The 14,343-nt window shown below is 43.1% G+C and overlaps 1 protein-coding gene across 1 annotated transcript; it reads left to right on the top strand.

Annotated features, from left to right (window-relative positions):
• Nucleotides 1–160: 160 nt before the first annotated feature.
• Nucleotides 161–12,941, top strand: LOC106812377 (sodium-independent sulfate anion transporter-like). The gene is made up of 13 exons (XM_014816236.1): nt 161–170; nt 269–444; nt 1,988–2,060; nt 2,757–2,868; nt 3,418–3,473; nt 3,942–4,082; nt 4,270–4,328; nt 4,867–5,028; nt 5,530–5,638; nt 6,140–6,207; nt 6,975–7,040; nt 8,672–8,759; nt 11,008–12,941. The coding sequence occupies exons 1-13, from the start codon at nt 161–163 to the stop codon at nt 11,085–11,087; spliced, it is 1,200 nt and encodes a 399-aa protein (XP_014671722.1). The 3' UTR covers nt 11,088–12,941.
• The last annotated feature ends 1,402 nt before the right edge of the window (nt 12,942–14,343 follow it).

The following is a 14,343-nucleotide window of genomic DNA, read 5'->3' as shown; positions in this document are numbered from 1 at the left end:
TCTGAATGCAGCGTCCGCGCCCAGCCGACGCAAATAAATTGTTGATGACGCAAAATTATTTTGATCAAGCGTCCGTCCGCATTATAAGTATACATACTGATAATGAAGCTTCGTGTAGATTTGCTTTCTATAACTTGGCAAGCGATGAATAATATCTTAAATGTCAAGAGGTGAAGCTAGTGAAATTATTTAAAAAAAGACATTTCTCATGCACGACCTTGACACGTGACCCCCCCACACGGGCTTGACCTTGACGTTGATCTTGCAGCGAGGAACGCGGTGATCGTCCTAATAGCTGCGGTCATCGCGTACGCGCTGGAGGTCGCCCAGCGAGACCCGTTCACCTTGACCGGGGAGGTCAACGCCGGCCTGCCGCCGTTCAAGCCGCCCAACTTCTACATCACCGACGGCAACGTCACCATCGGGCCGTCCAAGATGCTGTCAGTAAGTGCTCACCCTCACCCTGATGCTGATCCTCACCCTGACCTTAACACTAACCCTGACCATGACCTTAACTCTAACCCTGACCATAACATTAACGTTAATCCTAACCATAACCCTAACACTAGCCCTAACCATAACCCTATCACTAGCCCTAACACTAGCCTTAGCCATAACCCTAACACTAGCCCTAACCATAACCCTATCACTAGCCCTAACCATAACCCTATCACTAGCCCTAACCATAACCCTATGCCTGACTCTAACCCTAACCCTAACCATAACCCTAACCATAACCCTATGCCTGACCCTGACCCTAACCCTAACCCTGACATTAACCCTAGCCTTAACACTAACTCTACCCCTAACCTTTACCCTAACTCTGACCCTGACCCTAACACTAACCCTAGATCTATCCCTAGATCTATCCCTAGATCTAACCCTAGATCTAACCTTAGATCTATCCCTATATCTAACCCTAGATCTAACCCTATCCTTGACACTAACCCTTACCACTACTATATATATATATATATAGCAATGTATCAATGTAATAGCACCGGTTTGTATCTTACTCATCATAATGTAATATATTTGATCTTATAATCTAATATAACTACACATCTAACATATTATAAACTTACATGTAATCTATATCAAGAGCTAACAACACCTTATTATTAACTCTTGTCTATTATTAGCTGTTCTTATCTTAGGTATGTTTGCTGTTGTCTATATACCGTATATATATATCATACGATGCTTGCCGAATATAAATCACGTAATCTTTTTCGTAATCGGCCCGCTGCCCCACCTTCGCTCTGTTGTAATGTTGACCAGAAGCTTTATGGCTTTCTCTACGTGGGCCAGAAGACCGCTACACTACAGTTGTCATCATCGTAGCTACGATGTGTCGGGCGTTGTGTGAACAGTGTTTGGCAAACATATAAAAAATCAACAAAGCAATATATATATATATATAGACAGTGGAACCCCGATTTTACGCGAATTCGGATATAACGCCGTGAGTCGTTGGACCCCCTTGTTTTACTCTTATATAGCCACGTATATATATAACCCTGATTTAGCGCGATCCCGCTTTTTTCACGATGACATTTCATGGAAAACAACCATCGCGTTATAACGGGGCTACACTGTATATATATATGTGTTAAATCAATATAATAGCACCCGTTAGTATCTCACTCGTGATAACGTAATATATTTGATCTTACAGATAATCTATATATATATATATATATCACATGATACTTGCTCAATGTAAATAGTGTAATCTCGTAATCGGGGCAGCTACAAACCCGCCTCGCCTTCGCGCCGATGTCATGTTGAACGACGTCGTTACGTTGGTTGCAGCGGTCTGCCGCCGCCCTCCCCCGCACCCTCACCCCTCCCACCCTCCCCCACCCCGCCCTTCCCCGCACCCTCACCCGTCCCCCTGCCTTCCCCCGCAACTTGGCAGCGGTCTGGCCCCGCATCCTCCCACCCTCGCCACAATGTAATGTCGAACGACGTTGTTATGTTGCAGCAACTTGGCAGCGGTTTGGCTGTCGTTCCCCTCATAGGCATACTGGAGAGCATTGTCATTGCTAAGGCATTCGGTGAGTTGTCGTCTGCGCACGTCTGTCATAGAGGAGGAGGCAGCCACTATCATTACCCTATATTACGCTACCGTACGCTACGCTACCGTATTATACTACGCTATATTACGCGACGCTACTACTAATCAAGGGCTAACGAACTGAATCACTAATCTGTCGATTGACCGGGACCCCGTCGTCGGAAAATATTGTGGGAGTATATGTGTCACGGTGAGTTTAAATGGTCGTGACGTTTTGCAATGACTCATCCTAAAAAAGTATCGTATCTTATGTTTGTCATATGTATCATATCTATATTTATTATCTTGTATATCACGGCTGCTATCTCTTGTTTATACACGGCTTATCCCGGTTGGCCTACTTCCAATTCGCCTGCTCCCAATTCGTCTAAACTAAAAATCCACCCCATTCCCATTTTGTCTACCATTAGCTTGCCCACTAAATAATCATTTATAAGTGTAATATATAGTTTTGATTAGCATACATAGACTAGACGGAGTAGCATTCACACTAATTTATCCTGGTATTTGTTGTAATATCAATACTACGACGAAATGGCACTATTAGTATTACCCATTCTGAGAGTAGACGAAATGGGAGTAGGCGAAATGGGAATATTGCCCATTCTGAGAGTAGGCGAAATGGGATGTTAGCGTATACACATTGCGCGCGTGTGTGCGTCTGTGTGTGTTGCAGCTCGTAAGAACCGATACAAGATCGACCCCACACAGGAGCTCCTCGCTCTCGGACTCGCCAACATCCTCGGGTCCTTCGTCTCCGCCTACCCCGTCACCGGCAGCTTCTCCAGGTGAGGGCGCCACTGGGCAGGTGTGCCGCGGCAGCGAATGTTCTTGTGTTTGCTATAGGCGGGAGTCGGTGGATGGCGGGCGGTGTCGTGGCGTAGGTGGATGGTGGTCTATGTCATATCGTAGTCACGAGAGAGAGTGTTTAAGTAATTTGTTTAATTGGCCAATTAATTAATTATTTAATTATCAGAGTTGCATAGTTATATAAACTATACAGATGACTGAAAATTTAATAGTGAAGCCTTTTATGGACAAATTTAAGTTGTGTTGTGTGAGTTCAACGTTCGACCCTGTTTTCGTGGCATAGAGGAACTAACTGTACTTAAATTTATGATGCATTTCGCTGCGTGCGTTGCATAAATTCATCTCGTTAGCGTGGGGCGATTAAATAACGATATTCGCCATGCGTGGTTCACTATATCGAAATATTTCACGCGCTCGCGCGACGTGCGCATTGAATCGGAGTCGCCGCACGCAAGCTGTCGTTTAATTCTAATTTCGATGTGTCGCGATCGTTGAATATTAATCGTTTGTGTCGACTTTCTCCGCAGAACTGCGGTGAACTCGCAGAGTGGCGTGAAGACGCCAGCTGGAGGCATACTTACAGGTAAGGTGCGAGCGGGCGATCGGAGGGCGTGCGCGCGTTCGTCTGCACGTGCGCGCGTGCGTCACCTAGCAACCCACGTCTGCGTAACATCTCCCATCGAGAGATGTTTCCTGCGTGGGTTGGCAGCGCGTGTTTGACCTTGATCGGCGACCTTTTTTGAAGTTATAATTCGCTTCTTGGGGATAGATATGCCATTGCCATGGACAGCAGTGCAAATTGGGGGAAGGCGGGCAAACGAGTGTGTACCAACATTTTCTGATGCGAGCTCAATCAGAAAACCCAATCTTCGTGATTTTTCCTGCGTGATAGCGAAAGTTTCACTTTTCAGCTCGCGTACTAAGATTTTAAGAGCGTTCCTGACATTAATGTGAAGTGTAACGAGTCGTTAATCGACCGCCGCTCTCGCCCGCGTCGCGTCGCGCGATCGATCCGCGTCCGTCTGACCGCGACATGTGCTGCCATCTGTAGGAGTGCTCGCGCTGCTAGCTCTCAGCTTCCTGTCGGCGGCATTCACGTACATCCCGCAGGCGACCCTCGCTGCCATCATCATCTGCGCCGTGGCGTCCATGTTTGAGTACGAGATCGTCGCGAAGATATGGAGGACGAAGAGTAAGTATAGTGGCCGTGAATTGTAGACGCGGCATCCATGTTTGAGTGTGGGATCTTAACTCTAACATAAATTGAAAGATAGATAAATAATAACCTTCAAACGACTCATGTGGCTAAAGTCTTCTGCGGTTTTTTTTCAGGAGTGCAGTTGCACTGGTAATCATTCTTGGTACTTGTTTTTTCACAGAACTGGACCTGGTGCCTCTATTTGTCACCTTCCTAGCATGCCTGGGGTTAGGCATAGAGGTAATTATGGCTGTGATGGAAAAGTTGTTTTTATCGTGAAATCTTGCCTTTAGTGCTGTGGTTATATTGGCACAGGATGCTCTGTGCATCTGGAGTTTATCCGTCAACTAGCTTTATCGTTTAGATGCGCTCTATCTAATGTATTATGTCTGCAGAGTTGCATATATATATACGCTTTATATTTGGGGCTCAAGAACAGAGCATGCCACATGTGATGCATACAAATCAATAAAATCGTACAAAATCTTGTCGGTGAAAGAAACAAAGCAATTCAAAAATTCAAAATTTTAGAAAAAACATTTAGACGTAAAAATGTTTTAAAAATTCAAAAGTTCTTGAGAAAGCAAAAATCTCGACGCACAAACGCACCTCTTGTTTTTGCTGATGTGCCGCTTATTTTGCTTCGACACGCTTCTTGTTTCGTTCGACGTGCCTCTTGTTTTCTTCACCGTGCCTCTTATTTTCCTCGACGTGCCTCTTGTTTTCATCGACGCGCTTCTTGTTTTCATCGACGTGCCTCTTGTTTTTACTCGCGCAGTACGGCATCATGGCGGGCGTCGGGGTGTCGCTGATCTTCCTGCTGTACAACATGGCGCGGCCCGGGCTGCGGGTCACCGACGCCGGCGGCTCCATCGCCGAGCACGGCGAGGCCCCGCCCCCGCCGGATAGCACGTCAGACGCGGCCAATCACAACGTCGCGGTGAGCTCCCCCGTCGTACGCTACGCCATCTTGTTCCGTCTGTCGTCGCTGTTTCACGTCGCGAGCGGTCACTCGGCGTTCGTTACCGGCTGACGAAAATTCGGTGGTCCCGTCTGCGCAAGTCATGACCCATCGTCCAGCAGAGAAAAATAAGATATAATATAGATATAGAGATATAAAAATAACATATAATATAGATATAGATATAAAAATAAGATATAATATAAACATAGAGATATAAAAATAACATATAATATAGATATAGAGATGTAAAAATAACATATAATATAGATATAGATATAAAAATAAGATATAATATAAACATAGAGATATAAAAATAACATATAATATAGATATAGATATAAAAATAAGATAAAAAGTAGATTTCTCATTCCCGCCTCCCCCCGCGCGTCTCCACGCCTCCCGCCTCCCCCCGCGCGTCGCCGCGTCCCTCCCGCCTCCCCCGCGCCCTGATGCTAATCCTTGTCGCTGCTGCCAAAGGTCGACGAGAAAAGAGAGGGCGGGGTGCTGGTGATGCGGCCGGAGCAAAGCTTCTACTTCCCCGCGACACAGAACATCGCCGACGCCGTCATCAAACAGTCGAGGCAGAGTGAGTGTGGAGTGTGATCGCGGGGGGGGGGGCAAATTTTTCCCTAGACGATCCAAGATTCCGAGAGGTGGAGGAATTTCACACAGGCGACTTTATTCCACGGATAGTATTAAATTATGAAAAATAAATAAAATTTATATCGGTAGAGAGAGATTTGAGGGATGGGGATTCAACTTGTGGGGGAATTTCTCGCATATTTCCCGCGATTGTTTTTCTAAGAAGATGAAGGCGTGATCGTTAGCAGGAGTGTTTACCGGTCTGCGTTGCGCGTGACTTTTGCGACGTTTCTTTCAACGAAAATTCGCACGAAAATGCGATCAGTCCGTCGTGTGTCGAGCCCAATTACATGCTTCGTGTTTTCTGTTAAATAGAAGTCGCGCATACACGGTTGTGACAATGTTGGGACAATGTTGTGACGGTTGTGACATTCTATGATTTGTGTTTTCTGTTAAAGTCGCGCATACACGGTTGTAACATAGCGGTGTGTTCGATTCATTTCAGATGACATTCCAAATCCTGTGATATTTGATTGCTCACACATCAGCGGAATGGACTTTACGTCTGTTCAGGTATGTAAGCTTTGCTGGGAGGAAACACCGGGGCGTGGTTCGGGGAGGTGTATAGCAAAGGATAAATGACAAGGCCTAAACTGGCTGTGAATAATGAATTACATGTAGGTTCCATTTTACGACATTGTTAGGTTCCAGTAAAACAGGGTCATCAAATGAAAAGTCGTAAAACGATGCCAAATTATAATGCATTTAAATGAGATCGTCCAAAATTTTCCCAAGTATGTATTAATATTGCTATTTTTTATAAATAATTAAATATTTTGAACATTTAAACACGTTTTTTTATACTTATACATAAAACAGTTAATAAAATGAAATTTTAACTTACTTTGGCCCTGTGGAGCCATCGCATGAGTACGTCTTTACGCCATTGTCTGGCTCCTTCACTGATATTCTATGTGACAATATCGTAATATGGTGACAATAATGGGAGCTAGGTTCCTGGTATGATTCCACCCACAATACACCACGAAAAACAAAAGAAGTGCATATTGCGTGTTTTTACTCACAGGCGTTACTGCGATGTGTTACTAAGTTGCAATATTTTTTTCTTCAATTTTTTAGGTAATTTTAAAAAGGTTAATGTGGAAAGTTGTAAAATGGACCATCGTAAAACGGGACATACCTGTAATTGGGAACAAAAATCGCATTCACTTGTCAGTCAATATGGGCAATATTATGGCAATTTATATTTATGTTATATTATTTGTGTCAGTCAATGTGGGTTGATATTGCAATAATTGTGTTTATCTGTGCATTTTCAGGCATTAGAGAGAATAACAGAAGACTTCAAGTCAATAAGTCAGCCTATTGTTTTCATAAACTTGTCGGTAAGTTATCGTACAATAATATAAAAGTGATAAATTGTACATGATAATATTTAATGAAAATAGTAATCGTGCGAGAGATTCGTGAATCGGCCGATTTCGTATTTCGTAAAACGTGGTGCTTTGATTGTCCTACTGGCTGTGTTCCAGACAGTGATTAAACAAGGGGCATAATTCTGTTAATTGCAATTAGAAACTCCACAGTGTTTGCTTTCCGACCATTAAAGTCTGTACAAATCAATTTCACGTTCACCGACGGTGCAGCAAAGGTCACCTGCCATGATGAAATTATCCGTGAAAGTCAAAAACTCGGTCTTTTCCAACCGAAGAGGAAAACCCCCTTAAATCTATCTTATTACGTTTGCAGCGGGTGTCTGTTTTCGTAGCGAAAATCTTTGACCGAACCAGCGAAAAACCCGCTTAATGACCTTGCAACGAAGGCTCTCGATGCGAAATCGGCTTAAAATACGTGGAACTGCACGTGTAGAAAAACTACCGCATTAGCCCAGCTGTAATGACATTGTCTAAGGATACTCTAGTGAAAGCCCGGCTCCTGATATTTAACTGACTTTCCCACGGGAAATAAGCGTTTGTTATGTTATGTTCTCATACTTGTCAGTGTCCACTGCACTGGATATAGTGACAAGGTAGTAAGGCTGAGAGGTTCTATGTCCCCCAGTGTACTATCGGAGGGTAGAGCCCCTACCCTGGGTACGGTTCGATATACCGGAACGTACCCTGGTACTATCTAATATGCCGGACCGTACCTCGCCTACTCCACTAACGAGGCTAGGAAGTCGCCTACACCTACTCCCTAACCCTAACCCTAACCCTAACCCTAACCATATCAGATATTTACCAGGGTACGTTCCGATATATTGAACCGTACCCAGGGTACCTTCCGATAGTACCCTGGGGGGACATATGACCCTATGAGCGGTAGTAAGTGCATTCAGGTATAAGCCCAATAAACAAACAGGTGCGTAATGATGTGAGTGCAATGCTACTAGGTGTCTTCCTAAAGTGGGTTTCGTGTGCATGTGGGAGTGAAGCCTTGACTTGAAAGTGTCAACGTCAGTCGCTTCCACAACACCCACGGATAGGGTGTTCCAGATTGGAATCATCCGAGGAAAAAAAGAATTTAAATGCGTTGGTGTTGCAGTGCAAGTGCCGAAATTTGTGTTCGTGTTTGTCTGTGCAAAATCTTGTTCGTCTGCGTCGACTGCGCGTGATTGCACGTGTGTTGCGATCAAGATGGTAAAAATTTCAAACGTAATGACATCCGTCTGCACAGACAAGCAGTTGCGTTTTCATTCTCCCTGTTTTTTTTTCGGCGGTCATTTTCTTTAAACTTTTTGACGCGTTTCGTAGCGGCGAGTCGATTTCTCGCGTTCCGGCTTCCGAATATCTTAACCCCTGAACTATGACGTTTATATTATGAGCGCTCCATCGTACGTTTCACCGGGAGCGAATAAAAGAACGATTGTTTTTTATTCACTCCCGATTTTACATGTAATTGTGGGATTTAATCTCGTGCACTGGTATTGTCGCTAGATGGCGCTGACTATAACTGACAATAACTGTATGTTATATATATATATATATACTAATCGGAGGACGTTCTTTCATTACAGCAAGAATTGCTGGACCAGCTAGCCAGGGCCAGGATAAAGAACTTTGTGCATCGAAGCAGCACCAGTGAGGCAATGATTGCTATTCATGGTGAGTCAGCAGAAAACAATGAAATAATGCTTCCGAGCAGAATCATACACTTTGTGGCATACACCTGCTAGTAATTGATTTGTGTCGTTCTATATATATATAAAAAGACATCCATGCAGCTATATAAAAAATGAACATAGGCTATATATATATATACTATATATATATATATATAATATAAGCTATATATGTATAGCCTATGTTTGGGGCAATACCAACGCTGGAACGTGTAGTCTGTAGCATGCAGAAGGTTTGCTGTGTGAAGCGTGCAGTGTAATACAGCGTATATCATGCTGCACTAACTCTGTCAACGTATCCTCATCTATCCCCCGCTGTGCGCTCATGCGTCTGTATTCAACCCAGCTTCAGCTAACATTTTTGCTGCCTGTTCGTCATTTTTAACGAAGGGAGGGAGTCGGGGCAGTGAGGGGAGTGACAGGGTTCGCACGAAGTTCTGGAAAACCTGGAAAGTTCCTGGAATTTTTATTGACATGATATTGGTTTGACTGAAATTGACCATTTTATGGGCCTGGAAGGTCATGGAAAATGTGATTATGTTCGGCCCTATGGCAGTGGTTCTTAACCTTTTTTTGGGTCATGGACCCCTCTGAGAATCTGGTGAAAGCTACGGACCCCTCCCCAGAAAAATGCACATAAGGGGTCATAAACACAATAATTTTTTATGCACCTGGTTCACGGACCCCTGAAACCCATCCACGGACCCCAAAGGAGTCCATGGACCAAGGTTAAGAACCCCTGCCCTAGAAAATTCTGGACATTGATCACATAGCTATCGTGTTCACATTTTACTGATGATAATAACAAGTTTAACGTACAGAAGCTATAGCCCTGCTTAATACGTCAGAACCAATAAAACTTGCTTGAGGCAGAAGTCCGCTTACTAATTGCTGATTCGACCAGACGAAGTACAATTACTTTTTCTCTTAAAATCTCGTGCCTTGTCGAAAATAAAAAAGTTCGAGAAAATTACCGGAAAATTCCTCGAGGGAAAAGTCGTGCCTTGGGCCCTGCCGAAAGAAGGTCAATGTTGAAGGTCAACGTTACTCGTTTGTTCTTGTGTTACGTGTGTCTGCTGCTGCCGATGTTTCGTGTGTCATTGCTAACTAACCACTAACCACGCTTTCGTATCCCCCGTGCTCTCGCTCTCTCTCCCTCTCTCTGCGTGCGTGGGTTCAGCCATGATGGAACAGGCGACAGAGCTGGATGATATGCCATCGTTGTGACACGCAGACAGGTAACGTCGCAGATTCATGCATGCATCGTAGACGTAGACATAACGCAAGACCAGGAGTGAATTATAATAGATTCTATAGAGATCGAGAAAGAATGTGGAAAGTTAACTCGCAGTGCTACCAGAGGACTAACCCCCCCCCCCTGCTGTAGTATTTACTGTGAAAGCGGATGCATGGCCTCGGGTTAAGGAAACGGAGATAGGCACCGCCCTATGCGCCACATAGGCGCGGGAATGATTTAACTTAACTATGATGATCTGATTTCTAATGATAGATCTATTATGATTCACTCCTGATAATATTATATCTGTTATATCTATTAGTATATCTATTATTATTCACTCCGTATATGACGTAAACAGGGTAATGTGCCAGACGTACAATACCGCCGTTCTACAAAAAGATCCGTTTGTATGTTTGTCTTGTCGTGGGGGGCATAAGGCCTGGTTGGTCGGTTGGGTCCTTCCTGCTTCACTTTGTAGGCACCGATCTTATAGTAGTTTCTCCCACCACGGTTCTCGTATTCTGCTTAGAAACCCGCGAGAAAGATTGGTAATATGGATTGATAAGTTAGCTAGTAGCTGTATCCGTGGGTAAGGTCTTCGTAATGGCGATTGATTGGTAAGTTAGTGGCTGTATCCATGGGTAAGGTATTGGTAATGGTGATTGATTGGCAAGTTAGTGGCTGTATCCATGGGTAAGGTATTGGTAATGGCGATAACAAGTGGTTGTGGCTATGTGTAAGGTATTGGTAATATTGATTGATGAGTAGTAAGTGATAGTATCAATGTGTAATGTATATGAAAAGGTGACTGATTGGTAAGTGTGTCGCAGTAGCAGTTTGGAGGCATTTAACATAAATATAAATTAAATGGCATCATTATTAAATTAAATTACTAAATGCCATTATTATGTGGCGGTTAAATGATCTCCCGGCACAACCTCCACAGCGTGACCGCAGGTACCAGTGACGTCATCATCGTCGTGTGTTGCAGACGCTTCCGCGGCTAACGGCGGCCTTGAGTCTTTCACGAGCGATCCCCTGATGGAGGGCCCAGGGGTCAGCAAGGCGTAGAGACGCGGCAACGACGGCCTGAGACGGCAAGAGGGCCCGAGACGATGAGACAGCGAGGTGTGTAGACAAGGCGGGGACCCGAGGTGGCGAAGACCAGAGACGCCAAGACGTGGAGACGGACGAGCGAGGTGACCCACCCCTGACCACCACCACCAACCCCCGGACGTCGCTACCTGCTCCCTCTATACCTGATGACTCCCCCATCCCCCACATCCCCCCCCATCCCCCATCCCGCCTCGGCCAAGTGCATCCGATCAGCGCGCAGTTTAATGCGCGTATGTTTAACGCATCGTCAACGTTACGGCGGCACATCGTCGCAAAGAATTGTCTTTTAGAACGTCTCGTTGCGCAGCAGTGTTAAGGTGGCGCCCCCTGTCGGGCGGCCGGAAACGGAGGGGGTGGGGAGGGGGGCGCGAACGGACCGCCTCGGTCGATGCCGCTTGAAATGTTGTCGGCAGCGAACGCATTGTGATATAGTTGGTAGCGATTCGGTCTAGAGAGCGGTCGGCACGGAATCGGGGTTTATTCTAACGTGACTTTCCGATTGAGTGAGAGTCGAGAGGCTTTCATACAGATAGGCTGGTCCTGGTTTTACAGGAAGGTCCAGGTTGCCACCACCAGAGGCACCTAGCTTGCCTATATATGCATGGGTGAATGATGACAAATTTGTTATTATAAGTGAGATCGGAAAGTCCAGATGTACTAATTAGGTCACAGAAAAAGGGGGTATACAATTGGCCGAGGCGCGCTTAGGAAAGTACATGATTTATGTAAGCACTCGTGCGTTTTTAGTTTTTGCATTAACACAAACATTGCGAAATATCCCAAATGACCACAATCATATTTGTAAATGTTTATGTAAACAGAACCGAACCTGTGAATGATGTACGATGTTAGTGAAGAGAATTATAGATCAAAAACCTAGAATAGTCCTATCCTACCCATGTTATACGCCCTCAATTTATACCCCCTCTTATCTGATCTCAATATGGCGGCAGGGACTTCCCGATATGGCTTATTTACTACTGCCATAAGCATAGGAAGCGAATGCACAATAAAGTTGATTTAATTCCATTGATAATGACGATGATGACGCGGTTATGGAAAATTTATCGTAGTTGTGAAATTTAGTCACTGAACACGTTTTGAATCTCCAGTACATTGTTTTGTGTCGGACTGAATGTTAGAACAAGCCCTGATTAATTCGATCATGAATGATCGCATACGATATAATTCCATCATGATATCATGATTTTGTTGTTATCAGCGCAACGCCAGTATATATATATATATATATATATATCTGTGTGTATATATATATGTATGTATACATATATATATACATACTTATATATGAACTATGAAGGTACTATTTTAGGTACTATTTTAGGTACTATTTTAGGTACTATTTGTACAATTACAGAATTGTTATGTCTTTAATGTATTGAAGGAGTGAGATATGAATGTTTGTTTACATATTAAGGTGCCTTGTAGCTAGGCTGTGATCATTTGCGACATTGGTGCATGAAAATATACTTGCGAGAAGTGTGTATATATATCTTATATTGCTGCTGGTGACGTGTCTATGGTTGAACACAAAGATGGATAGACATGAACATTCCTCTGTGGGCAGATGTTCCTGCGTACGCCTGCCACATGCAATGGGGACCAAATTTCAACGCAACTATTTCTAAATATACACGCAATTGTTTTGTTTTTTTGTCAATATAAGTTTTTGCTTTGTACGTGCGTTACACCGCCAATGTATAATATGGAGGGGGGGGGGGCCCGTTGTCAGAAACAAAATTGGTCTTAACATTAGTCTTAACATTAACTTTTTCTCTTAGACCGTTGACAGAAACGCTGCGAAGTTACCTGAATGAAAAATCGCAGCAGATTTCCTCATAACAATACGAAACAAAGTGCTGTCGACGGTCTACGAGAAAATGTTATTGTTAAGACAAGAAAAACTAATGTTAAGACTAAGTTTGTTTCTGACAACGGGCTCTTTTTAAAGGAGTCTATCAATAGGATTCTATTGATAGGATTCTATTGATAGACTCCTGATATGATCTATTCCGATTCGTACGAGCCTCTCTATTCATCAACTAACTGCCAAATGCACTAATTCCACGTTAATATACGTGGCAGACGTGGTTGTGATCGATAGATAGATAATATCAGGAGTAGATAATCGGGGATATAATTCCCTATTATCTACTCCTGATAATATAATGCTTGTAACGGGTCGTAACCTGTCTAATGCGATGGGTATTAATACTAATAATAGTAATAATGATAATAATGGTGATAATAATTAGGGGGTTTTACGTGGCAGTTAGTGGGCCACTGCGGATCGTGTTGAAGGCTGCGAATGTGACGTATGAAATTAATTGTATTGGTCCACGTGACTGTTAATATATTGTGAAAAGGTTTTTAATATTGATATAGCAAACTACGTGCTTAAAAAGGTGGTTAACAATTTCGATGCATTTTTTGTAAACTATCTTTCAATCTATCTATATCTATATCTAACTATATATATATATATATATGTATATATGGGTTGATGTAGATAAATTTAAATCGACAATATCAAGATAATATGTGAGTGTGTGTCCTCCTTCATCTGCTGTATGGGTGGAATGTAATGTGCGGTTTTTCATGATATAAACTGAATATGGTCTTCCATCTATGCTTGTTTTTATTACATATTATTTTATTTCTATGCTTTACTATACCCAACCAAGGTTTACACGAGATGACATCTTTATTGAACATGTGTATATGACTGCATTACCATAGAAAGTGGTAAAACTAACAATTAATTGGACAATACGCATCAAAAACGTGAAGAAACGTAGTGAGAATATCACGAGTGCATTGATACTACCAAAAATATATTACTATCCTAGTATATAGCTGATCTAGATTTAGTACTGGATAGACAACTTATAGATAATATCATGACTGCTTAACTTACTGTTAGTACGCGTTGCTACAAAATATATTACACGTGCACAGTAGCAATGTTTATATATATATATATATATAGGTGTTAATAAGGACGGATTTAATATTTCACTGTATTCCAGAATACAACATACAAGTGATACAACACACACGCAAAAGATCGCAAACACATTTTGGCTAGTATTTTTCTAGCTGATCTGACGTGAATACATGCAGCTAATAGAATGGTAAGAGTATACGTCCGTAACTCCTTCTCTCTTTCTCCTATTTCCTACCACCATCC

The sequence above is a fragment of the Priapulus caudatus genome, unplaced genomic scaffold, assembly GCF_000485595.1.
Source record: "Priapulus caudatus unplaced genomic scaffold, Priapulus_caudatus-5.0.1 Scaffold640, whole genome shotgun sequence".
In the NCBI taxonomy this organism is placed as follows: domain Eukaryota; kingdom Metazoa; phylum Priapulida; class Priapulimorpha; order Priapulimorphida; family Priapulidae; genus Priapulus; species Priapulus caudatus.
The sequence above is the reverse complement of the archived record's forward strand: the minus strand, read 5'-3'. Positions and strand labels throughout refer to the sequence as shown.

Coding starts and splice junctions, on each gene's coding strand:
- LOC106812377 (XM_014816236.1), top strand. Junction 4,083..4,269: donor GAAGATATGGAGGACGAAGA/GTAAGTATAGTG, acceptor GTTTTTTCACAG/AACTGGACCTGGTGCCTCTA. Junction 5,029..5,529: donor CGGCCAATCACAACGTCGCG/GTGAGCTCCCCC, acceptor CTGCTGCCAAAG/GTCGACGAGAAAAGAGAGGG.